Raw genomic sequence first — 25,810 nt, 5'->3', positions numbered from 1 at the left:
AGGCAAAGGTGAGTTTTTTAAAAGCAGAGATGGCAAACAGGATGCGGGCTCATGGGGGTGGCAGCCGGCAGCCCTGCCCCCCGCCAGCCCTGCTCGACGTCGCCCAGGCTACATTGCTGAGTCCGAGCCACTCAGCCCCTCGCTGCAACTGGCTTTAGTACATCACATTCCCAGACACAGAGATCTTATTCCCTCCCCCTTCCAGGTCTTCTAAGCCACGTCTCCACTCTGTGTCCCCTCTTCCAGCCTGACCCTTCTCTGCGGCCCACCCTGCCTACCATTCTTCAGAAAGATGTAGAGAAGGATGATGCGGATTTTGTCGTAAGTGCTGACATTCGCATCCAACAGAATGGGGACGATGGCTCTCATGGGGTCCTTGATCTTCTCCCCCTCAGCGTCTGTGCCCATCGCCAGGTCCTGTAGGAAACACACCTTGCTGGCCCTATCTCTGGTGACAATTTGGATAGATGGCAGCTCTTAGAACGTTCACAGCCATGAACATCGGGCTCCATGGCACGGCTGCAGGTGGTACACGGGCCTCCCCTCTCAATGAACTGCCATTGGCTTCAGTGTCATCTGCCTTCGACAACCTCGGGGAGCACACAGAAGAGGTCAGGCCTTCTTTCTAAAATTAGAAGCCCTGGTGATTTGCCACCTGTGTAAAGGTGGGCTATCCCCTGCAGGTGGGCCTGCTGAGGGGGTGGGACCAAAGGGGCACGCTCCCTGCCTGGGAGGGCGTGGCATTGGTGGGCTGCGTTCTTCCCACTCCACAAGACTATGCTTTTTGGGCTGGGGATATGGCTCAGTTGGTAGAGTGCTTGCATTACAAGCACAAGGCCCTGAGTTCAATCCCCAGCACCGCAAAAAAAAAAAAAAAAAAAAAAAAAAGACTATGCTTTTTGAGTTTCAACCACTCTAGGGTTTTAACCTCGGTTTTTAATCTTCCTACCATTTGTTTTTCAAGCATGTGGGGAAAAAGAGGTGGCTCCCAAATCTGCAAATCCACTCAGGGAGAGAAGGGAGGAAAGAAGGACGGAAAGAAAGGCTGACAAAAGGGCTGCAGATGAAGTGGGTGTGGTGGTGCACGCCTGTGATCCCAGCAGCTCAGGGGGCTGAGGCCTCCCCAGGATGGAGAGTTCAAAGCCAGTCTCGGCAACTTAGAGAGGCCCTAAGCAACCAGTGAGACCCTGTCTCTAAGGAAAATACACAAAAGGGCTGGAGATGTGCCTCGGTGGTTAAGTGCCTCTGGGTTCAATCCCCAGTACCAAAAAATCAGGCAAGACCCTGTCCAGAGAGTAGCATGTTGCCCCCAGCACCAAGAGCCACCTGCTCTAGTCCTCAGAGAGCCAATTCCTTTGTGACTCTTAGGAGGCTGTTGGAGGGCTCTTCTGTCAAGTGCCAGGAGCCCATATGAATGACGATCTTGAGTTCCTAGACTCTTTCCAGGCTGGGTCTGAGGGAGGCAGACACCCTTCACCTCAGCCTCCAGAGACACCTGCTCAGCAGAACACACCTCTAGCACCTTCCGTCAACTCAGGAAAATGAAATAGTCCAACAATACTTTCGAGCACTTCTCAAAAAATTTAAGCTTCCAAAGATTAATCTCAAACTGCATTTTTACTGACTTGGGTACAACCTCCTTTTTGGATGGTCAAGCTCTTTTTGGAGAGGACAAATGGTTCCTGAGGTCCCCTGAGAAACTGGTGATGGATTTCAGGAGGGCTGCTTCCCCTTATGAAACAGCCAAGTACTCAGGATGGGACTTGCAAACCTGAGCTAAACCTGTCACATCAGCCAGAGGACCTAAATCTCAGTTTCACCCTGAGAATCTGAGTTGGTATCTTTCTGTAAAGAGAGACTTTTGGCTGAGGCTTTGGATCTTTGAATATCCCTCTCTTCCCTTAGAAGTTGGCACACAGGGCCGGGGGGTGGCTCAGTGGTAGAGTGTGCTCAGCATGCAAGGCCCTGGGGTCACTCTCAGCACCACACACAAAGCAAAGTGGACACGCAGTTTAGTAACATCACACTTGAAAGGTGGATCAGGGAGTCCTCTGTACAATTCTCTTGAAAAATGTGCCAGCACTGTGATATCCCTCATGCAGATAAAGCAAATAAAGCAGAGAGAAATAGGAAAAACGAATAAACCAGTGACAGAGGAAGAACTCAAATCCCAGTCTCGGCTCCCGGGCCTGAGTGTGATCCGCAAGGCTTCAGGGAGTGCCTGGCCCCGGTTGCACTGCCCTCCCTTGGTCTCAAGGTCTCCAGAGCTGGTCTGGTTACAGGAGGAAAACACATTCAGAACAAAATTCAACAACCCTGCTGACATATGGCTCAGCACTCCAAACATCTCTCTAGAGCCATCCCAGGGCAAAAGGCCTTTGTAGAGCCAGGCATGCAAAATCCAAACGGCACGGCACTTCAGCTCCAAACCAGCAGCTCCTACCCCTGAGACAGAACTGCAATGGCTTCAGAGCTGACCGCGCGGCCGCAGGCTCTCCTGGCTCTAGTCCCTAGGACCCTGCAGGATGTTCAAGGCCAAGGTTAACGTGTCAGCTGGGTGAACAGGCACAACAGACCCGCCATGCAGAGGGAAGGAGAAAGCCCTACCTGCTCTACCCGGCAGAGCTTGTCCACGGTGCCTTGGTAGTGCTTCATGCAGTCCTCAGCAAGGTGCAGGTGGGTCGAGTACTAGGAGGAAGCACGGGAGATTCGGTGACCGGGGACTTAGTCCCTCACTCACGCTCCAGCCACCGAGTACCTACGATGTCCCCAACACTGGGCAAGGCCCTAAGGAGCATCCAGCCTTGTAAAGAAGATACACCGTGCACAAGCAAGCACACAAACATCACATGTAGTGTCACACGTCAGGAGAGAGGGTTGAGCCACGTTCTAACAAAGACGACAGGCGGACGAGAAAGCCTCTGGGAGGGTGGCGGCATGCAGAACCCTGACCCCTACCCCCCAGGAGGGGAGCCTCATTCCCTTCTCCTCGGGTTTAGCAATTAGCTCCCAACAAACATGGTGCAGGAAGTGATGGCGTGTGGCACTCAAGATCAGGACATGGAAGGTCTTCTCATACCCTCCCAGTCCCTCCTGGGGGACTGCTCTGGGGGCAGTGAATGGCCATGTCATAAGGACACGAGGCACAAGGACAGGCCTGAGGGTGAGAGGCCAAGGCCTCCTACCAAGAGCAAGGAGGATGAAGGACAGGAAGACACAGAGGGGAAGGAAAGGGACAGGAAATAAACCCCAGCCTGCCTCCCTTCTTCCTTTCTTTTTCTAGTAGAAACTGAAGAGGACTAGAAATCTGTGATTTCAACGACTCAGTGAGAAGAGCAGGCTGAGAAGTCTTCTGTAGCCAGGGGTTATTTCACAGCCACATACCTTGCTGAGCTCTTTCTGGTACTGGGGCATCTTCTTCAGCATCTGGGACAGGTCCCGCATGGTGGTCTGTGAGGGCAAGGAAAGCACACGGAGTCACTCCATGGCCCTGAGCTAAGTGGGCATGGGACCGGACAGCAGCCACACGAGACTACCCAAGTGTACACTCTGTGACTCTCGCAATGAATCTGCTGAACACAGGTCAAGCGTAGTTGATCCAAATGTCATGACTGTCTTACAAGTGGGGAACTAAACCTTGAAGTCTAGCAGTTATGTTATGATTTTTTGATTTTTTTTTCCTTACCTTTTTTTTTTTTTTTTTTGGTACCGGGGCACTCGACCACTGAGTCACACCCCCAGCCCTTTTTTGTATTTTATTTAGAGGCAGGGTCTCACTGAGTTGCACAGCCCCTCACTTTTGCAGAGGCTGGCTTTGAACTCTTCAATCCTCCTGCCTCAGCCTCCCAAGCTGCTAGGATTACAGGCATGCCTCATGGTGCCTGGCTCTTCCATCCTTTTTTTGAGATGAGGTCTAAGTTGCTTAGGTTGGCCTCAAGCTTGTAATTTTCCTGCCTCAGCCTTCCAAGTCGCTGGGACTTAGATATGTGTCACTGTGCCTGGTTTCTGCCAGGTTTCGTATTTTATTCTGTTTATTGAACTAGAAAGCTGAGAAGACCGTCCAGTGGTGCACACTCCTAATGCTGATTACTTGGCAGGAATGGGCTGACACATGACAGGTTAGAGGCCAGCCTGGGCAAAATAGTGTAAGCCTGTCTTTAGAAAAAAAGCTGACTTGGGAGGCTGAGGTAGGAGGATCTTAGGGAGACCCTGACTCAAAATAAAAAGGGCTGGGGGTGTAGCTCAGTGGTAGAGCACCAGTGGGTTCGGTCCCAATTACTGCCCCCCTGATCAAAGTCATTGAGAGTGTAATTCTTGCCAAGAAAAAAGATCTTTTCTTCCAAACGCTACTTTTCTGCATACTCAGCTCAGCAGTCTCGGCAACCCAGCTCGCTGCAACCCAGCACCAACAGAAAGCGGGCAGCTGTGCACACTGTTCTAACTGTGGGGACCCACCTGTCTTGCCCATTTACCCAACAAAAATCTACAGAACTACTGCGGCACACCGGGTGTGTGCTAGGTGACGGAGACACAAGGACGGGTGGTGGTTCTGTTTTGTGGAGCTTAACACGTCGCAGAGGATCCAGGCAAGCAAGCAAGGGGAACAGTGGGTTTGTGCTTTTGAGGGAATTCAACAGGTAATATGGGTGTATCAAACACACACCTGACAGGTCTAGAGGGGCCCAGAGGTTTTCCTGAGGAAACCATGGCTGAGCCCAAGAACCAGGTAAGGCCTGAGGCTCAAGAGCCCTGGCATGGCTGGAGAAGGCGAGGTGGGAGCAGGAAGATGGGAGGCACAGAGGAGGCAGCCAGATGCCCTGGCCTGAAAGGTGTGCCCACAGATGGTGGGCTCTACTCTAAGGGAAGCTGAAGACACCGAAGGGGTCTAAGGAAGAGGGTAACACAACCAGAGCTGCACTTCGTAAGGCCCCTTCCCTGCCTAAGATGGTCAGGCACCTCTGACAGCCAGGTAGGAGACCTCGGCAGGAATTCTAATTCCACCATGAGCTAAACCAGGCCTCATTGCTCTTCTGGCTTAAAATGAACCATGATCACAACCAGTAAATACTAAACTACTAAATAACAAAACCCAGCTCTCTCTAAGCATCAGAAGATGGGAGCTCCAGATATGAATCACAAGTACAAAAACCAGATGAACTGACATTAAACGAAGAGAAAAATATGACCTCATTAACTCCCTAGTTGCAGGAGAAGAGGCCTTTCCCCCGTTCCCAGAAAGAGAACAGGGACTAATTTCCAGGGCACTGAGCATTGGCGTGAGCTTACCTTTTCTCCAGTATTCATTCTCTTGCTAGAAGAAAAGTCTTTCAGAGACCGGGTGACCTCCCTGGAAACAGAAGGGGGCAGCTAAGTCTCAGCAACGCCAAGGGCTCTGCCAAGGGCACAGTACTCACGTACCATACCAGCCTTCTCTTAGGACTATGCAGTTACTTTCCTGCCACTCTAGTTAATAGTTTAAACCAGTGGTCTCCAGAGCACGATGTCCCAGCTGGGTCAAAGGGCAAAGAGAAGAAAACACCAAAAGCCAGGCATGGTGGTGCCACCTGTAATGCCAGCAACTTGGGAGGCCAGGCAGGAGGATCTTAAATTTGAGGGCAGCCTGGGCAACGTAGTGACTCAGAATATGAAAAAGCTGGAGATATAACTCCAGAGCATTTGCTTGGCATGTGCAAGGCCCTGGTTCCATCCCCAATATTACCACTTCCCCCAGAAAAAAAAGGGAGAAGAAAACATCAAAACGTCTATTCCTGTTTTACCTCATCCTTTTCAAATGTGTTTGAACATATAAGTGCAATAAAGTGTATGATCTGATTAATTCACAGCTAAGTTTAAGTACTGAAAATGTGCAAATGTGCATCAGTAAATTTTTTTTTCTTTGTGGCGCTGGGGATTGAAACATTAGTAATTTTTAAGGCTGAATGGTCAGGAAGGTGGGAGAAGGGCCAGAGAGGTAGTGATGCAGCTCAGGGTACAGGGCTTGCCTCCCGTGCATCAAGGCTGGGGGTTCAATCCTCAGCGCCACAGCAGGGAAATAAAGACAGAAAGAAAAGACAAATCAAAAAGGATGGGAGATGGTTTCTCTAAAAAACGCAACTATCCAAGGTGTACTGCTTTCTCACTCTCTGTGAATTTCCTGAGGATATCAACTCCCCATAGCAGAACGTGTTTTTCTGGAAAAGCACAACTGCTAGTTATAGTTTAAAGGTCTTATAACAAGTGTAATTATTCAAAGCGCTCGGAAACATTTTCAGAGCAAGGGATGGTTCCGTGCACAGACAGGAGCTTTGCTTGTGAATGTCAGGTGAGCACCGGCAAGACTGTGTGTCCGTCCCTACCATCCAGCCGGACACGGGGCGCGGAGCTCTCCGTGGAACGAATGGCTCTAGGAGTCTACGAGGCATTTTTCTGAGAGAGCCATAGTGCTTTCCAAGAATCCCAAAGGCAACCCTCAAGCAGAGTAGATTTTCTAACTTGGTGAAATGGGAGTAGCTGAGGCTCAGCGGACAGAAGGGATTGCCACTCCTGGTTAGCATGCTGGCAGCTTTGCCAAGGCAATGAATTCACTCCTGAGCTGCCCAGAGCGAGCCTGTCACCCACGGCAGCTGGGCGGTGCGCCCGCCTGGAGAAGGCCCTGAGGGGCTCTTACTGGGACACCTCTGCGATGTGCTTGTGGCGCAGCGCTATCCACAGGTCATCGTCCTCGTCCAGAAGCACTTCCTTCACCCGCGCCTCCCCGATGCCACTCGTCTCGTACCTACAGGAGACAGGACTCAGGTGGGCCCCTGTCCCCAGGGAACTCACCTGGCCCCTTTGTAATGACAACATCTTCCCAGTGACCAGAGGAATGATTCGTACCACGCTGACCGTCTGATGGGCAGCAGGTCAGCTGTGTAGGTAGCACCAACATGGTCTGCAGTTCCTCAGGGAGCAAGAGACTCACCGCTCTGCTCAAAGCCGACAATTTAAGGCTTTGTTTTACCTCTCCAAGGTTGGTGGATATGAGCTCCCCCAGAGTCACCTGGTCCAGGGCGTGAGGTCAGATTATATGGGGGTTTATTTATTTACTTACTTAACTACTATTTATTTATTTGCAGTACTGGGGGTTGAACCCAAGGGTGCTCTATCACTGAGCTGCATTCCCAGCCCTTTTTCAAGTTTTTATTTTGAGACAGGGTCTAGCTAAGTTGCCCAGGCTGGCCTTGAACTTGTGATCCTCCTGCCTCAGCCTCTCAAGTTGTTGGGATCACAGCTGTGCATCCCCACGCCCAGCTATATATAGGTTCAAGAGTTATCTACAGGGGACAGGCAAAGCTCCTATTTATCCCTCTCCCAGAAAGAGCTAGGATGCCATCCCCAAATGGTGTCCAGCAGCTACGTTCAACTGGCCCTTGATGTACTGTTAAATGTACAATCTGAAGAGCTGGAGGAAGCAAGAGTTACAGGTACTAAATGAAGAAGAGCTGAGAGTCACTCATATTTTATAACCTTCATTTTGAAACTACCATTTTTATGATCAATGCTATAAACTAAATGACATGAAAACAGTAGTCTGTTGACATAAAAACAAAAATTAGGTTTTAGAAATTGCATTTCAGCCAGGTATGGTGGCATACACCTGTAATTCCAGTAACTCAGGAGGCTATGGCAGGAGGATCACAAGTTTGAGGCTAGCCTGGGCAACTTAGCAAGACCTTGTCTCAAAATAAAGAACAAAAAGGATTGGGATGTAGCTCAGTGGTAGTGCACCCCTGGGTTCAATTTCCAGTACTACAAAAAGAAAAGAAAAATTAAAAAAGAAAAGGAAACTGAGTTTCTGACTATAGCTACTAAGAAAAATATTTTTATAATGAAGAAAAGAGTTTTATTACATAGAAAGTTCAGTGAGAAACTCCTGTTGATATATTTTAACATCATCTATCTTATGATTAAAAAGTTTTAATTCTAAGTAAGACACACACTCACACACACTCAACCTATTAACATCCAAGCAGGCTCCAATCTGAAGTGATATGAGTGTGAACTACAGATATGAAGTTTCTATGCTGCTCAGAAAGGGGCAAGTTCCTGCCTAGAAATGCCATGTGGATTTGGGAACCCACAGAAAAGCTTAGAGGCCTATTTGAGAGACTGTACCAACACACCTGCTTGTCTTAGGCTTAAAAACATCCTTTTTCTTAAGTTAAAGGCATTCCTAGTTCATGGTGCAAAGCTGCAGTCGCTCGGGTCTATGACACTCCACTTACTTGTAAACGTCATTTTCAATAGGCAGCAGGTCGTAACTCATGGCCTGGAAAGTCAACTCATGAAGCACGGGGGAGCTGGGGTCAAAGCCCCGATCCAGGATCAGCAGCTGGGAGCGTGCCTTGTCTGGGCCCTAGAAGCAGACAAGGAGATGTCTCAAAGGCCACTTAGACAGCTGGAGCAACCCACCTAGCAGAGGCCATCTTGTCAAGGGCACAGCAGGAAGAGAACAGGGAAGAGCAGCCCTACTAAAACAGCACCAAGCAATCTGCTGACTGGCAAGAACCAGCACCAGGCAGACTCCAATATTTCCATTCCACAGTGACGGCCTGTGCAGCAGATCTGAACCTGGCTGGGGGTCCAAGTGCATCTGGAGGAAAACACCCTGCAGGTTCAGCTACAGTGGGTGACCAAGCACCCAGACCAGGACCTGGGACTTTCTGTTTTAAATACAAGGTAGTGATGAACAACTCTGTATCTTCTTGTGGCAGGAAAGGTGCTGAGGATTCAACTCAGGATCCTGCACATGCTGTCCCACTGAGCTACACCCAGCGCCCAGCTCTGCATCTTGACTGCAGTAGTGGTTACACGCATCTGTGCGAGTGTTATGTGCGAGTGTTAAAACTGCATTAGGGGCTGGGGATATAGCTCAGTTGGTAGAGTACTTGTCTTGCATGCACAAGGCCCTGGGTTTAATCCCCAGCACCACCCAAACAAAAAACTGCATTAGAGGGCTGGGGTTGTGGCTCAGTGGTAGAGCACTCACCTAGCACATGTAAGGTCCTGGGTTTGATCCTCAGCACCACATAAAAATACATAAATAAAAAACATGGAGGTATTGGGTCCATCTACAACTACAAAAAAATTTTTTTTTTAAAATCTGCATTATGTCAAAATGCATTCCACTGTCATGTACAACCAATTAAAACAAATTTTTAAAATTAATTTTAAAAAACTGCATTAGAGCTGTGCACACACAGAGCAGATGCAAAAACTAGTGAAATCTGAATGAGTTCAAAAGATTGTACCCATGTCAACTTTTTGCCTTTGCTATTGTACTACCAGGGGTTCCTGGGTGAGGGACATTCAGTGGTAAAACTGGGAAGGTCCTGGCGAACAGAAGCAAGTCGGTCACCCTGCAGAACACACCTGGCTCCCAAGAACTTTGGCATGTCACCGGAGGCCAACACACAGAAAGAGCAGCCCTCACACATATTTGTGAGCAATGTTACTGCACCATCCCCTGGACTGTCACACAAACACTGTGGTCACTCTGTAAGGTGATCTTCTTGCCCAGCCCCAGACTTACTTCCCCCATTGTTGGGTCATCAGCTTTATAGGCGTCGAGTTTGTCCTGGATTAACTGAGCCAGCAAGGCGTTGTCCTTGTATTCCCTGACAAGAGAGGAGGAGCAGAGGCTGAACCACCCGGGCACCAAGTGAGGCACTCAGGGCATGGGGAAGGATGCAGGGAGGGCAGGAGACACATGGGCATGGTCAGTACCACAAGAATGCATTCATCTCCTACACGTATACACGAAGGAAAAGTAAAATACTTAGCTCAGTACCTACAACAAAAATAAGTGACTTCCCAAGCACAAGGCCCTGAGTTCGATCCCCAGCACCACACAAAAAAAAGTGATTTCCTTATTTATTCTTTTTTTTTTAAATATTTTTTAGATATTGATAGACCTTTACTTTACTCATTTATTTATATGTGTGCTGAGAATTAAACCCAGTGCCTCACACATGCTAGGCAAGTGCTTTACCACTGAGCCACAACCCCAGCCCCTTAATTGTTCTTTTTAAAAAACTAATTAAATGGAAACAGAAGTCTAGATTAACGGCCAGGCTTCAAGACAGGCCTGGACCACTCCTCCTTTCCCATGATCAGGACATCTGGGCCTAACCTGTACGATTCTCACTTCTCTTGATTCAAACTCCGTTGGGTCTTATTTCACTTGGCTGGTAAGTGACACGTACGTCCACACAGCCAGGATGACAGCAGTGGGAACCTTCAGACCTCTCTGCCTGGCTGAGCATGACGACACTGCCTGGGCTCCCCCTGGCCTTCTAGGGAGTTGGCTGATGTCACCTTTCCCAACCTCAGGACCACAGTGGCTTGTTCCCAGCCCAGGAGTGAGCGCTGGGGCCTGTTTCTTAACTTCCAGCAGGCTCTGCACCACTAGCCCACAAAGGCGGGATGCCAGACCCTAAGGCAGCCACAAGGTGTTGCCCATGACCACACTTTCCTGCTAACAATGAGACAAGAAGGACGGGTGGCCCCTGAGTTGCAGGGAGCCCCTACTGCCTGGGGTCCATCCTGACCTACCTCCCCTGCGCTCATCACTCCAAGTCCAGGCCCTTCCCTCCTCTTGCAGTGACCCTGCTTTACTCTCCTGGCTTCTCCGCACCTGACTCCCCCTCAGCCCTACTGTCATGCCTCCAGAGCGCTGAGTCTGCTCTCTGTCCAATCCCCAGACGTTTCCCAGTGAAGCTGCTGAAGGACACAATTCCAAACCTGGCCTTTCAGGCCTCCAGAATGGCTTCCTCTGGCTGCGTGCCCTATATGTGCACCCTGCAGACCCCTGCGCTGCCCCACGCTGCCCTTTGCTTTCCCAACTCCAAGCTCTGCTTATGCCAATGGTCAGAACCCATCATCCCTCCTCATCTGCTTGAGATCTGAACCTGTCCTTCAAGACACACAGACATCACCTCTAGCGTGTCCTCTGTTGGAAGGGCCTCCGCCTGTCTGACTCCAGGCCTCCAGAGCACATGGCAGGTGCTGTGCACTGGGGTGGCCTCACAGGGACAGGTGCAGGAGTGCGTACCTGTGCTCACAGCTCGTATCCAGACCTTACCTACCCAGGCTTCTAGGGCTGTGGCTGAATCTTCAGCACAAAGCAAGTAAGTGACAAGGAATTACCTCATAAATTTGACAAGAGTGTCCTTGGGAGAATTATTCAGTCAGTATTGTATCTTACTCTCAAATACCTCTGTAGGGGCTGGGGCTAGGGCTCAGTGGTAGAGCGCTTGCCTAGAGTGTGTGAGGCACTGGGTTCCATCCTCAGCACCACATAAAAATAAACAAACAAAAAAAGGTATTGTGTCCATCTACAACTAAAAAGAATACTTAAACAACAACAAGAAGAAGAACCTCTACAAAGATAATATTGTTTTTTAGAGTCTAGAAAGAAACTGAAAACTGGAAAGCCCAGGCTAGTCACACAGGGATTGCACTTTGGTTATTTGATGGCTAGATGTATGTACATACTACGCTCTTTTCTGTATGCATTATATTTCAATACAGCGTAAAAGATAAAACCTTTAGAAGAGTAATCTTAAGTGAGAGATGCTTAAGCCTTGACCCTTTGAGACAACGCCAGAGGAAACGTAAGACCAAAGGAAGACTTGGAGGGTGTGCCTCGCTGGACACCAGGATGCCTTCCCAGGAAACGGTGTGCCTTACCCCCGATACCGCACAGCTGGGTACTCCTTCAGTGTGGCACACAAGGTTGCGATCTGCTCTGCCAGACGCTCTAGTATAGGATTCTTCATCTGAGCTTTGTGGGGACTGTAGAAGCTCTGGAAAGAGTCAGCAGAGTCCAAGGAATACACCTGAGGAGGGGAAAACAATGCACATGGCATGTGTGTCCATAAGGGTGAGCCTCAGGCATCCCACCACCCTGGCGGGGCACGTGCAGGACATGTCATTTGTTCCAGTGCCAGGCACCACGCCGAACATCGGAGCTACAAGTGACCAAAATGTCTCTGTCCTCAAGGAATTGGAAATCCAGTGGTGAGGGCAGCAGCGGATATTGAAGCGCTTGCCTGGCATGTGTGAGGTGCTGGGTTTGATTCTCAGCACCAAACACGAATAAATGAATAAAATAAAGGTCCACTGATCATGGAAATAAATAAATAAAGAGAACAGGGAAGGATGTCCAGGAGGACTGGATGGGGAGGACACTGGACTCATGGAGAAGAGGACACCTGAGTTAGACTTGAGGAGGTGGGGCATTCATCCCCGGCAGGAGACTTCCCTGGGGCGGACGGGCACCTAATGTGTCTGAACAACAACAAGGCCAGGAGAGAAGAGGAGGCTGCCGTAAGATCTCACAGGTCACTATGACCTCTAACAAATAAGTCACAAGCTAGAAATTGGGCTGTGACTGTGAGCAAATGAAGAAGTTTTCTGTAAGTTTAATAATATCCTGCCCCAGGGGCTGGGGAGATAGCTCAGTCGGTAGAGTGCTTGCCTTGCAAGCACAAGGCCCTGGGTTCGATCCCCAGCACCGCAAAAAAAAAAAAAAATAATAATAATAATAATAATAATAATATTCTGTCCCTGTCCTCAGTAAAATGTTCTGATTTTTTTATTCTTTATTTTTGGCACGGGGATGGAACCCAGGGTGCTCTACCACTGAGCCACATTCCCAACCTTTTCATTTTTTTATTTGAGACAGGGTCTTCCTAAGCTGCCCAGGCTGGGCGATCCTCCTGTCTCACCCTCCCAAGTAGCTGGGATTACAGGCAGGCACCACTATGCCTGGATGCCTTTTATTTATTTATTTATTTTTTCCTTTTACTTTTTAAGGGGTCCCTCCAAGGAGTTTAAAATTCATTCTTAAAACTACTAAGTCTAGCAGTTATCAGTATTCTCACAAGACTTTTTATTTAAACTATCTTGATCTTCTTTAGAAAGTGATTTTTAAAAAGGTCTATTACTTTCTTAAAGTTTCTGAAATGTAATATTGTTGGATAAGCTAAAGCTGGACTGTGTCCAATTCAGGTGGCGACAGCCCATGCGGGGAACAGAAATTGCTGTTCTGCAGCAGGGAACAGGCTTCAAGCCAAGCGAGAAGGGGCTGAGACCAGCTCTAAATGTTCCCTCTGTCTTTTCCATTCCTTCTTTTTTTTCTTTTTTTCTTTTTAGTTGTAGGTGGACACAGTACCTTTATTTTATTATTTCTATGTGGTGCTGAGGATGGAACCCAGAGCCTCACACATGCGAGGCAAGTGCTCTGCCACTGAGCCCAGCCCAGTAACCCCATTCCTCCTTTGCTAAGAATAGGTCACTCTCTGGTTCTAGAAGCTGCTCTGTAAAGAGCCAATATGATATAATCACCTTCCATCACCATAAACGAAAAGGCGTGTTGGGTTTGGCTCTTTGTCTGCTACAAGATGTTTTAACAAGACACACTTTGCATATTCCCTTACAACCAGCTTCAGCTTTACTGGTCTAACAACTTCATTTTCTTCCAGGTGAGAAGTGTGCTGCCATGGCCTCTGTGAGTGAAGGGTTAACAGCTACCCAGGCCACCATCTGTCCCTGCACGTGACCAGCTGCTGCCATCTCCAACACAGCCTCGGCAGCAGATGGGATGCTCTGATCCCCCGCCTCTCCTGCCAGGTTCTCTTAGGACTGGCTGCTTGTGGTTATTTAAAGAGTCAGCCAAGAGGAGTGAACCTGGGCAAGGAAGACATGCACACAAAGGCCTGATGGCCGACAGAAGCCAGAAGTGACCGGTGAGTAAGATGAGGGCATCCATGCCTGCGGAAAACCATCTCCATTAAATAAACAGCCACACGTAACAGTCACGTGGCCAATCAGAACAGGAAGCCAACCTCCCCCACTTCACTTCGCCTGCCCTCCCAACAAAATGATCAGTATGCAGATTTTCTGCTCGGCCTCACCTGGGATTCATACGGGAGAAACGCAATGTTGATTTCTGTCAGCGTTTTGATGACTTTGGCTGCTCGAGATTTTACCAGCTCGTTAAACAGGGCATCTGGGCAAGCTGCAGGAATGACAAGGACAGTCAGGTTTCCTGGGCAGCGGCTGGTTCACTGAACAGCTGAACGTGTCCAATAGATGCTTCATTTTATTCAGATTTTTAAAAAGCAACTAGATATTTTAGGCCATCCTAAAATATTCAGTACCTCCAGGGTATAAAAGGATAGAGACACAAAGAGCTAACAAAGACTGCTCTCTGATACCAAGGAAAGAAACCCAGAAGTGATTAAGGAGGGAGAAGGAAAGGTCTTTAATGTAAACGTGCATCTCACACCTATCAGGCATTTCCCTCAGAACTGCTAAGGAGCTTGGCCAACGGGAAAGAACCATGACTTCCAGCAACTCTCCCAGGCCTCACAAAGGCTTCAGGAGCCCAGACACGTGCCACTGGCTTATCATTACTAATGCCGTGGCCTGTTCCTTTTGTTGCTCATATTCAAATACTATTTATAAGGCTATTTTTTACTATAACATTTCCATTTTCTCAGAGGTGATTTTAGGGGTCTTCTTAGAAGAGCAGGTGAAGTCTTGCTGTTTCATACTGTTCTACTCTTCTCTCATACCTTCTCCAGTAGGAATTATGCCCAAACCCGCACAAAAGAAGAAACCCAACTTTACAGCAACCAGGCAGATTCTACAATACAAGACCACTGGAGCACAATATCTCTGTAGTTGAAAAACTAATAGAAATGCACTGTAGGATACAGTGCTACCTGGAAGGCTGCACCTGAAATCAGGAAAATTCACAGCTCCATGCCCTTTGTCCTTAGAGGAGGTTCTAGGTGAGCTGTTCCAGCAGAAGGATATGCAGGATCTAACAGGTGTGCATTTGCGCGTGTTTATTTTTGTTACTTATGCAATTTATCTTCTGAACAGAAAATGAAAGGTTGGGAAAACCACAGAAACAATTTGTTTCCTCCCTATAGCCAGGCACAGTGCACACGCCTATAATCCCTGGGGCTCAGGAGACTGAGGAAGGAGAATGGCAAGTGCAAAGCCAGCCTTAGCAACTCAGTGAGGCCCTAAGCAACTTAGAGAGCCCCTGTCTCAAAATAAAAAAAAAAATAAAAAGGGCCGTGGATATAGCTCAATAGCAGAGCACCCCTGGGTTCCATCCTCAATACCCCAAAAGAAAATAAAACAAAAACATTCCTAAAACCTATTGGCCTGACCTGGCTGGGTTCAGCCAGATGAGCTCCCCGTGCGGCAGGGACAGCGCACGGTATACTCACAGTCAGTGAAGAAGACGTGTGCAGCACGGTACTTAGCAGTTGGTGGGTCCTTAAAGTCACTGATGAGAGAGTGAACAGACTGCGGACAGGAACAAAAGAGGACACTAAGTCCAATTCCAGAAGCAAATGGGACAAATATCTGAACGGACCTCAATCCAAGCTGGTTTCAAGCTACTTGCACAAAATAGCAGGGGGGTTTCTGGCATATGATTCTAGCACTCACATTTGACCACAGTCAGATTCTGAGAAGTTAAAATTAAGATTATTTCAGAGTTTAGATCATTCCAGAATGAGTGGCAATGCCACTTAACTTGGGTTCCTGAGAAGAGACCCACAAAGCTGGTGAGGACCCTTCGAGAACACTCCTATTGATGTGCTGGCAATACAGTTGCAGCTGCAGAAACTCACAGGGAAGTCAATTCTCAAAAGTGAAAACCAGATGGATTTTTTTTAAATGTATGAATTAAGAGACATAAGACAACTATCAACCAAAAGCAAGGGGGAAACTTACCTGGATGCTGATTTGAACCCCAAATTATGAGACAGGTAAATTTGGACACTAAATGGATATTGATGAAACAACCCTGAAAACATGAAACAGCAAAGCCTGGAGGTAGCTCTCCTGCCTGAAGAGGGAGCGCAAGGGGAACCAGAGCGATCCGGGCCTGGAAGGCCAGCCTGGCCTTTCTGCATAACTGCCATATTTCAAAAGGCTTAGCAAACTCTTCACTTCTCATTGTACAAACACCCCGCCCCCTTTGTGGATTGCAAGCTTAAGCACAGCAGCGTGTTAAATGCGTGCTTAACCTAGAAACGTCAGCTGCTCCAAGCCACAGCAATCCCGAGCCCAGCACGGCTCACCTCAGCTGGGCTCTCCCCTGGTGGCACTCACCTTCTCAGACGGAGTGATGAGGTACACAGCCTCCAGGCTGGGGAGTGGTTCTCTGCGCTTGTTGATGTCTTCCACAACTAGGCAACAAAACAGCCCAGGTGAATGAGAAAACATGACTGGCGATCATAAAAACAGAAGCAGTACAGAAAGGCCACCCTCAGCCTGGGACAGGTAAAAGTCTACAGCTGGGGTGTGGCTCAGTGGCAGGGCGCTTGCCTAGCATGTGTGAGGCCCTGGGTTCCATCCCCAGCACCGCCAAAAAAGAAGAGAAAAGAAAAGAAAATCTACAGTAAGGAGAAAGAAAAAGAATCATTCATCCCTCCTTAAAGGGACTGCATTTCTTAGGAGTACATGCCACCGTTTCACTATGCCAGTGATGTTGGAAAACCTGGAATCTTACTGCACGACATATTTCCCACTCTGCACGGCAGTTCAATTCCTTGATCTATCATCAGAGGAAATGGAAAAGGCCACCTCATCTGCCAAGAACGGTTCTTTGCCTCCTCCTTCAGCTTTTTCTCATCTAAATAATCGCAATTCCTTTAGAATCTCCAGTTGAGTTTGTTGTGGATAGCCTTGCCATTTTCTTCTGCACATCAAATAAAGTCCCCACAAACATCCTCTGCACAATATTTTCTCAACAGTTCAAAACCCAAACAGTCTGTTAAAGCCAGTCACTGGTTTTGGTTTCCTTATGGTCACCTCAGCTACTTTGGGAGCATCTTCATCTCCTCTGTCACCTGATAAAGCTTAGCGGGGGGATTACCTATGCTGCAGCACACTGGCAAGGAGAGTACAGTACAGCTGTGTGGCTGTTGTTCTTTGTGCAGATGAGTTAAGTAAAAAAAGGCATCACTTCAGAAGTATACCTTGTAGCACTTACAAAGGCTTTCAAATCATGTTAAAATCAATCCCCCAGCTGGTCACAGTGGTGAATGTACACTTGTAATCCCTGCAGCTCAGGAGGTCGAGGAAGAGGATCAAGAGTTCAAAGCCAACCTCAGCAACTTAGTGAGGCCCTAAGAAACTTATTAAGACCCTATCTATAATAAAATACAAAAAAGGGTTGGGGATGTGCCTCAGTGGTTAAGCACCCCTGTGATCAATTCCCAGTACCAAAAACTAAAAATTAAATTCCCCAAACATCTACTTTGCCAGAGGTTGTAGAGTTTTATATTTCACTAAGGCTACTAAGACTTCCTCCAAATATGTTTGGGGTCTCAACACAGGGTTGTGAACTTTTAAATTTCGCTAAGTAAGGACACTGAGACCCCCCCCTTTGGGGGCGGGGCAGGGCAGAGCTGCACATGGTGAGAAGGTGAGACCCCATCTACCACAGAAGGTCAACCAACAACGTCAGCATCGACCAATCCAGAGACAGTAGCATAAGCACTTATTTAGGAATATGTATATTTAAAAAACAAACACAAAAACAACAAACAAACAGGAGAGAAAGGTAGCAGCCCCCAGGGTGACAGGGGAGGAAGCGGCAGGATATAAGGCAGGATGTAATGCTTCTCTGCTAAAGACCTCTTGGTGAGTTTGGCTCCCTTTTCCCATTGTGCCTTTCTTGTGGTAGGGGAAAAAAGCAGGGGTGTTAGCTGGAATTTGTTTCTTTGAGATGGGGGTCTCACTATATTGCCCAGGCTAGTCTCAAGTCCCTGGAATTGAGCGATCCTCCTGCCTCAGCCTCCTGAGTAGCTGGGACTACAGGTGCATGCCACCATGCTCAACTGGGAAAATAGTTTTATAAAATTTAGTGAGGAAAATAACTTAATAAGCTCAAAATTGAGGCAAGCCTGTTTATAACATGGGTGTGGATCACTGGATGACACAAAAGTCACTCAAAACAGTGTGTGTTCCCACATCAACAGGAAAACCCACAAGATATTACCATAATTTCGCAAATTAAGGACTTTTCTGGTTTTGGTAGTGGAAACTGAACACAGGGGCACTTTACCACTGAGCCACATCACCAGCCTTTTTTGTTTTTATTTTGAGACAGGGTCTCATTAAGCTGCTTAGTGCCTTGCTAAGTGCTGAGGTGGGTGTTGAACCTGTATGCGCCTGTCTCAGCCTCTGGAGCCTCTGTAACTGCAGACCCACAGCACCATACCTGGCATACATTGAGGCACTTTTAACATCATAAACAGGAAAGATAAAAAGTGGCTAGGGCTTGGTGATACATGCCTATAATTCCAGTTATTCCTAGCATGGGCAGTTTGGCAAGACCCCATCTCAACAAAACAAAACAAAACATACAAACAAAAAAAAGCCCTCACATAATTTTAGAATAAAGAACAGACCTTAAAATGAAATAATTAAATTTAGTTAGTTTAATGAAAAACTCAACCCTCCTACTTTTCCTCCTTTAACTGTGGTATGTGATGATTTTAACAAAGACCACCAAGGGTCTGTGAACTACACATCATACGAAGGTGCCCGTCTCCAAGGGAAAAAAATCAGGAGACACGTTGAAATAGATGTACCCCTGACATCACGTGCTGTCTTAGAATAATACCTCAAAAGAGACTGCTTTTCCTTTCAAGAATCTATAGACTGGTTGATGGTGGTGCTGCAGACGGAACCCAGAGCCGTGTGCACGCTGACTAAATGCTCTACCACTGAGCTACAGCAGCAACCCAAGAGACTGCTCAATCGATGCTGCTTGAAAGATGAAAATACACAATGTTTCTTGAAAGCTTTGGGTAAGACTGAAGCTGCACAAATGTGAATAAGAGCTCTGAACAGGAGCCAGAAGGTTGAGTGCTCACTCCATCACTACCAGGTACAACACGGCTAGTGACCCTGGGCAGGTGAAACAACTTTCTTTTTTTGGTACCAGGAATTGAGCTCAGGGCGCTTAACCACTGAGTCACATCCCCAGCCCTTTTTTTTTTTTTACATTTTGTTTAGAGAAAGGTCTCACTGAGTTGCTTAGGGCCTTGCTAAATTGATGAGGCTGGCTTTGAATTCGCAATCCTCCTGCCTCATCCTCCTGAGTCTCTGGGATTACAGGCATACACCACCATGCCCAGCTAGATGATTCAACTTTCAAAAAATCCATTTATTTGGCTGGGAACAGTGACACATGCCTATAATCTCAGTGACTTGGGAGGCTGAGACAGGAGTATTGCAAATTCAAGGCCAATCTTAACAACATAGCAAGACTCTGTCTCAAAAATTAAAAAGGGTTGGGGACTCAGCTCAGCAGTAGAACCCCCTGGGTCCAATCCCCAGTCCTAATAAACAAAAAAAATTTAAAAAAAACCTATTTATTTGATCAAATTATGTTTGCATATATGAATGTAGCATAATGAATGCCATTATTATATAACTGTAATGCACCAATAATAAAATTTTAAAAACTATTTTTTGTGAAATTATAACGCACATTCCAGAGAATGAATAAAACAAACAGAATAACTGTAATACAAATGTCTGGATCCGTTCCACCCCAATTAAAAGAACCTTGCCAGTGTGGCAGAAGCACCCTCTCCCTGTGTCTCTTCCCTCATCACGACCTCCCCCTTCTCTCCAGAGAGAACCACCATCCTCAGTGGCATGGAGCGCGGCTCTTCCCCACCTCCATCTGCACTGAGCAGCGTCGGCCTTGAGCTGTACGTACAGGGAAGCGCTGGAGGAGCACTCCTGTGTTGTGCTTCTCTTGCTCAACACTGGGTTTATCAGATTCCGTCGCGCTATTGAGGGGGTGTCTGTTTCCACTGTCAGGCAGTATTCTGCGGTGTAACTTCACTACCCCACAACTTATTTAACCATTCTGCTTCTGTGTGTGCGTGTGTGGTGCTGGGGACCAAACCCAGGGCCTTGCACATTTAGCCATTTTACTCTTGAAGGACATTTTGGCTGCATCCATTTGGGGCTCCCGTGAACACCCTATGAGTGCTCCTGTGCGTGTCCTGGGCACTCAGAGCCCACAGGTCACACACACCTTCACCTTTACTGGGCACAGTTCAGAGTTGGTCTGAGTATTCAGACAATGGCCATCCCATCATTTAAGAGTCCTCATTTTTCTACCTCTTCACCATCACTGGACGTTATCAGAGCGTAAGTATTTAATGTGTTGCGCCTACGTGATGTCCCACTCTGGTTTGAGTGGCATCTCCCTGATCACTAATGGAGGTGGGCACTTCCCATGTATTTATTGGCCATGTGCATTTCTTCCTTTCTGAAGTGTCCTTTCTGATCTTTTCTTTTGTGATACTAGGGGTGCTTAACCACTGAACCACAACCCTAGTCCTTTTTTATATTTCATTTAGAGACAGAGTCTGCAAAGTTGCTTACTGCTCTGCTAAGTTGCTGAGGCTGGTTTTGAACTTGCTATCCTCCGGCCTCAGCCTCCTGAGCCACTGGGATTACAGGCATGTGCCACCGTGCTCAACCTAATCTTTTCTCTTCATCTAACCTTCCTTTGGGCATTCCGTTAATGACATTAAGGAGCACCTAGCACTGCACTAGGTGCTAAGGATTCAGCGATGAGGAAAGAGACGGCCGTGGGTCTCTCTTGGGTTTACAGTCTTGCCACACAGGTTGTCGGAAGCATCAAAGGTCAAACAATAATGGAGGAAGGAGTAAAGCACCCCATGGGGATGGCGAGAGGGCAAGTGTGGCTCAAGCGAGAGACAGTGCTGTGCTCACTTGTTATCCCTTCGGTCATGATGTCTGTCATCTTGCAGCAGGAGGACAGCATCCTCATGCTTAACTGGTCCACCACCAGCACCTGGAAGAAAAGAGAACAGCTCATGGCTACGTGGCTGCCAGGAGTCTCCTCAGCTCGCTGGGGCAGGCTTCCCAGAGAGCTCCTGGAACGCAGAACATGGAAGAAGCCCCGTTCCCCGCGGCACGAGTCTGCAGGGTCATGCTTGCTTCCCGCTCCCACACGCAGACCTGTTCTTCTAGGAGTGAGCGTTTGCTCTCACTCACTTGACTTAATTTCATAAACTTAAAGTATTTTTTCTTTCCAGCTAGGTACGGTGGTGCATGCCTATAATTCCAGCTACCCAGGAGGTGGAACCAGTAAAGTCATAAGTCTGAGGGTGGCCTGGGCAACGTAGCAAGACCCTGTCCCAAAATAAAAAATAAATTTTAAAAAGCTGGGTATGTAGCTCTTGATGGAGTGCCTGCCTAGCAAGCACAAGGCCCAGGGTTCAATCCCCAGTACTGAAAAAGAAAAAACTAAGAAAATAAGTACTTGTTAAAAAAAAAAAAAAAAAAAGGACTGGGGTGGGGTATCATCTGTAGCACCAACACTCAGAGATAATCATATTAGTGAGTATTTTTCAGGGCACAGCTCGTTCTTTATTTGGAGGTTGGGGTACCAGGGACTGAACCCAGGGGTGTTTACCACTGAGTCATATCCCCAGTCCTTTTTATTTCAAAACCGAATCTCACTAAGTTGCTGAGCCTAGCCTCAAACATACAATCCTCCCGCCTCAGCCTCCCAAGTTGCAGGGCTTATATGCGTGCACCACCACACATGGCCATAGACTATTTTTAAGGGAGAATCCTAGAGTTCACACCTATGGTATGGCACATAGGACTCTGTCTAAACTAGAGGAACAAGAAAAGCACCCCAGTCCTGGTCTATGCTGCACCCTTGCAGCACTCAGATCACCCTTCCCATCCCCATCTGGTCCACAGTGGAGAGGGAGCCAGAGGTTAAAACAAAGCAACTGATCTTTAATGATGTCAGCTGAGAAGGAAGCAATGGGAGCCAGGTGCGTCAGGGCAGACTCGTGGACCCGAAAGCTCTCTGCTGCAGTACAAGGGCCACCTAGTTTCATTTTACGAGGCAGCTCCTTGAGAATAGCTTAAAACTCCCATGTCTACAAACCCATTTCTGACAGGAAGGGCAAGAGAGAAAGATGTGCATCCTGAGTCCCTCCACATGGCCTCCCCTTCTGGGTGGTGAGGATGGATGCGCTCGCTAAAACAATGGCACAAGGCCAGAGTGAGGCTTTAGAATCTTCCCATATCAATCGGTTCTATTTTCCCCAGGTCCAGTGAACCTGAACTTGTATGGGCTCTTGACCATTGGCAACTTGCGGGCAGAAAAGCCAGTATAAACCACATGGGGAAGTTCAAGTAAAATGCACACTCTCCCGGCCAGTATGATGACTGGCTCCAGACAACTGAGCAACATTTAAAATGCTGACAACGTAGCGGGTGCGGTGGTGCCCACCTGTAATCCCAGCTACTTACGGGGCTGAGGCAGGAGGATGTCAAGTGCAACCTCAGCCTCCACAATTCAGTGAGACCCTGTTTCAAAATACAATTTAAAAGGGGCTGGGGATTAGCCCAGTAGCAGAGCGCTCTCCTAGCATGCACAAGGCTCAAGGTTCAATCCCCAGTACTGCAAAATAAATAAAATAATTATAATAAAGATAACACAATGCTGGCAACACGCACAGAGGACAGCATGAGCCATTCCTGAGTCAGCCACGGCAGGAACCCAGGCCATTCTGTCTTGGCTTAAATGCTTGCTTTTGTGCACATCGCAGTTTCTAGCACTGCACTTGTTGCTTTATGAAAAATTTTACTTCTTTTGTCTTATATAGTTATAGCTGGAAGGGGAAAGAACACATGAGGCCTACTCAAACTGTTGTGTGGGCTTCCTGGAGATACTTTATAGCCACCAAAGGAGCAAGTAGAGTCTCTTCTCCCTCTCCCATAGAACACAGGACAAATGCACCTTCTGTTTATCTAACAGGTTCCATTTCAGATTTGGTTTGATAAAAGAATTCCACTGCTCACTGCCCAACCAGGTGATCTTTTTCTTTTTTGCAATACTGGGGACTGAAGCCAGGGACGCTCTACCACTGAGTCACATCCCCAGTCCCTTTTTATTTACGAAATTTATTTTTGAGACAGGATCTCACTAAATTGCCCAGGCTGACCTTGAACTTGTGATGCTCCTGCCTCAGCCTCCTGAGTCACTGGAATTGTAGGCATGTGCCACCATGCCCAACACTGACTGGGTGATCTTTACAATAAGCTTTACGACCAAGAGACTTCTGAACCAAGATCCTATAAAATGGAAGGCAGAGCAGGTCACAATCCAAGAGCTTTCTGCACCTCTGGTGACATAAAGCCCCCATTCCTGCCTATCCCTTCCCTCCAGCTCGACCACCCCTCTTATTTTTTCCATATGAACTCACTTTTAGGGCCATTTTACTTACCTTCCACTCCCCCTTCTTCTTGACCTTCTTTATCACATCATGCATGATCTCTAAAAGAGGAGGAAGAGGGGGGATTATTGTCACTTTGATTGCATGCCTGCCTATTAGACTAGGTTATTAGACTAGGTTATTTGCTCTTGGGTTTCATCCTCAAATCCTGCAATCCCACCAATCTGTCAACTAAGTCCGTCAACCCACCCTTACTGTAGTGGTTCTAAACTTTTTGGTCTCAGGACTTCTTAGAAACTGAGGGCCCCCAGAGAGTGTCTGTTTATGTAAGTAGGTATCTACTGGCATTTGCCACATGAAGACTTAAGCTGAAAAAGTTTAAAAATATCTATCAATTCATTTAAAATAATAATAAAGCCATTCTATGTTTAATAAATAGCAATTTAATAAAAAAGTAATAATATTTTGCACAATAAGAAATCTTAGGAATAGCTGGGTGCAATGGTGCAAGCCTGTAATCCCAGTGATTTGGGAGGCTGATTCCAGAGGATCCCAAGTTCAAGGCCAGCAACTTAGCAAGATCCTATCTCAAAATAAAAACAGAAAAAGATCTGGGGATGCAGCTCAGTGGTAGAGCACCCCTGGTTCAATCCTCAGTAACATATGCACACACAAAGAAAGAAATCCTACGGAGATTAGCAGTTTTGCATTTTTGCAGCCTCCTTAATGTCTGGCTCCACGGGGGACAGCTGGATTCTCCTAGATGCATCTGCAACCAATCTGTCCTGAACCACGTAGCATCTGGCAAACTCCACTCTTGAAAAAGTGAAAAAGGACTGGGGATGTAGTTCAATGGTACAGCACCCCTGGGTTCAATCCCTGGTAGCAAACACACATCCACACACTCACTGCAGTAAACTTGAAAAACACAGAAAATTATAAAGAAGAAAATATGACACTTTATTTGTATACTTAAAAATAGAAAAATAAAAAGAAAAGTCATCTGTAATTGTGCCAATTTGAAATGCTTAACATTTTAGCTTATTTCCTATTAGCTTTTTCCATGCACGTTTACACAATTAAGATCACGCTGATATGTAATTTTGTTATGTTTTTTTCACTTCACATACTCATTTTCCTGCATTAATAAAAATGCTTCCTAGGATTTTCAATGCCTGCATAATAGTCCATAGTTCAGTCAAAAAAATTCCCTATAGTCTTTTAGATTATTTCTCATGTTTCTGAGTGGTGAAAAAACCGGAAACAAATATATCCAACAGAAGAGCAGTGGCTAAGTAAATGAGGTTACATTTGTGCAATGGAATAACATATCCATTAGAAATAACCGCAAAGGAAAACAGGCATTCATGCATTCGCTCTCATTCCCAAAACCCCTGTTGCATAACCACTGCTTGCTAGTCGTGTACCAGGAAGGAGTGGCAACATGCATTCAGCTCCTGGGCTCACTCCAAGGAGAAAGCAGCTCTGCATCAGAGGAGCAGTCACTGCTTCTCCCAGGAGCTCCGGAGACAGCAATAAGCAACGATGGTGGGAAATAAAAACAGGCGTGGGCAGCTGTGGAAACAGGAGATCAGGCAAGGCCACTCTGAGGAAGTTGCGCCTGACCGGGAGGAAGCAGCCAAGAACTGGGGAAAGAAGCACCAAGTGCACTTGATGTTTTCTGGGAACTGAAGTTGGTATTTTTTGGTTGAGGATGGAGGCCAGGTCTGACAGGGCCCGGGGCATGGTTTCATCGGAAGTGTGCAGCGAAGGCACGGGAGGGAGGAGGGAGGTGCCCTGAGGCACAGCAAAGATGAGAAGAGAAGCAGGAGGCCAAGGCAGCAGAGCAGGCGTGACAGGGTGGTGGATGGAGGTGAGGAGTGGTGGATGTGATGTTTGCATCAGAGGTGAAGCCAACGGGCTGCAGTGAACCGAGGAGGGCTCTGAGATCTGGGGCTTAAGACACTAAAGGAGAGACATTTAGACTGAGAGGGGGAGAATAGCCAGAGTCCTATTTTGGCTGCTTAAGACTGGGATGGCTAAGAGACACCCAAGAGGGGACACTGTAGGTAACTCTGGAGCTTGGAAGAGTGACTTGGCTGTAGTTAAAAACGGGGGAGTAATCACCAAACAGAACAGGAGGTAAGGTTGGAGAAAATCCCTCACCCTGATAGGATCAATAAGATGCGGATGGAAACATGATCTTGTCCTTGCAGAGCCTTTCAGTGAGACAAACAAGGACAATGCCAGACTAAGGGGGGAGGAGAAAGGGGAGACAGGCTATCTGGACAAGTTTTACCAAAAGGTCGCAGAGGATGATCATGAAAACTAACATGATCTGCAGACGTAAAAGCAAGGTGGGGTCTTGTTTGTTTTTAAAGACATGAGATTATTTTTTTATGAAATTGGCAATATACCAAAAAAGAGGATGGATAGCGGAAAGACTGAGGTCCCCAGGAGGAAGAAGGGGTTGGATCTGA

The 25,810-nt window shown here is 47.3% G+C and overlaps 1 protein-coding gene across 2 annotated transcripts in view; it reads right to left on the bottom strand.

Annotated features, from left to right (window-relative positions):
* The window catches only part of STXBP1 (syntaxin binding protein 1), a 66,562-nt gene that overhangs the window by 14,373 nt on the left and 26,379 nt on the right, over window positions 1-25,810 (bottom strand). For both annotated transcript variants that reach the window (XM_079112928.1, XM_079112929.1), the window contains exons 2-14: window positions 23,382-23,431; window positions 20,842-20,923; window positions 16,183-16,259; window positions 15,291-15,369; window positions 13,959-14,062; window positions 11,731-11,879; window positions 9,572-9,656; window positions 8,265-8,395; window positions 6,668-6,775; window positions 5,287-5,347; window positions 3,385-3,450; window positions 2,608-2,688; window positions 279-417 (exon numbers count right to left, since the gene is read on the bottom strand). In XM_079112928.1, the coding sequence (XP_078969054.1) occupies window positions 279-417; window positions 2,608-2,688; window positions 3,385-3,450; window positions 5,287-5,347; window positions 6,668-6,775; window positions 8,265-8,395; window positions 9,572-9,656; window positions 11,731-11,879; window positions 13,959-14,062; window positions 15,291-15,369; window positions 16,183-16,259; window positions 20,842-20,923; window positions 23,382-23,431 (1,212 nt within the window). The remainder of the gene's footprint in view (window positions 1-278; window positions 418-2,607; window positions 2,689-3,384; window positions 3,451-5,286; window positions 5,348-6,667; window positions 6,776-8,264; window positions 8,396-9,571; window positions 9,657-11,730; window positions 11,880-13,958; window positions 14,063-15,290; window positions 15,370-16,182; window positions 16,260-20,841; window positions 20,924-23,381; window positions 23,432-25,810) is intronic.

This window comes from Sciurus vulgaris (genome assembly GCF_902686455.1).
Source record: "Sciurus vulgaris genome assembly, chromosome: 15".
NCBI lineage: Eukaryota > Metazoa > Chordata > Mammalia > Rodentia > Sciuridae > Sciurus > Sciurus vulgaris.
The sequence above is the reverse complement of the archived record's forward strand: the minus strand, read 5'-3'. Positions and strand labels throughout refer to the sequence as shown.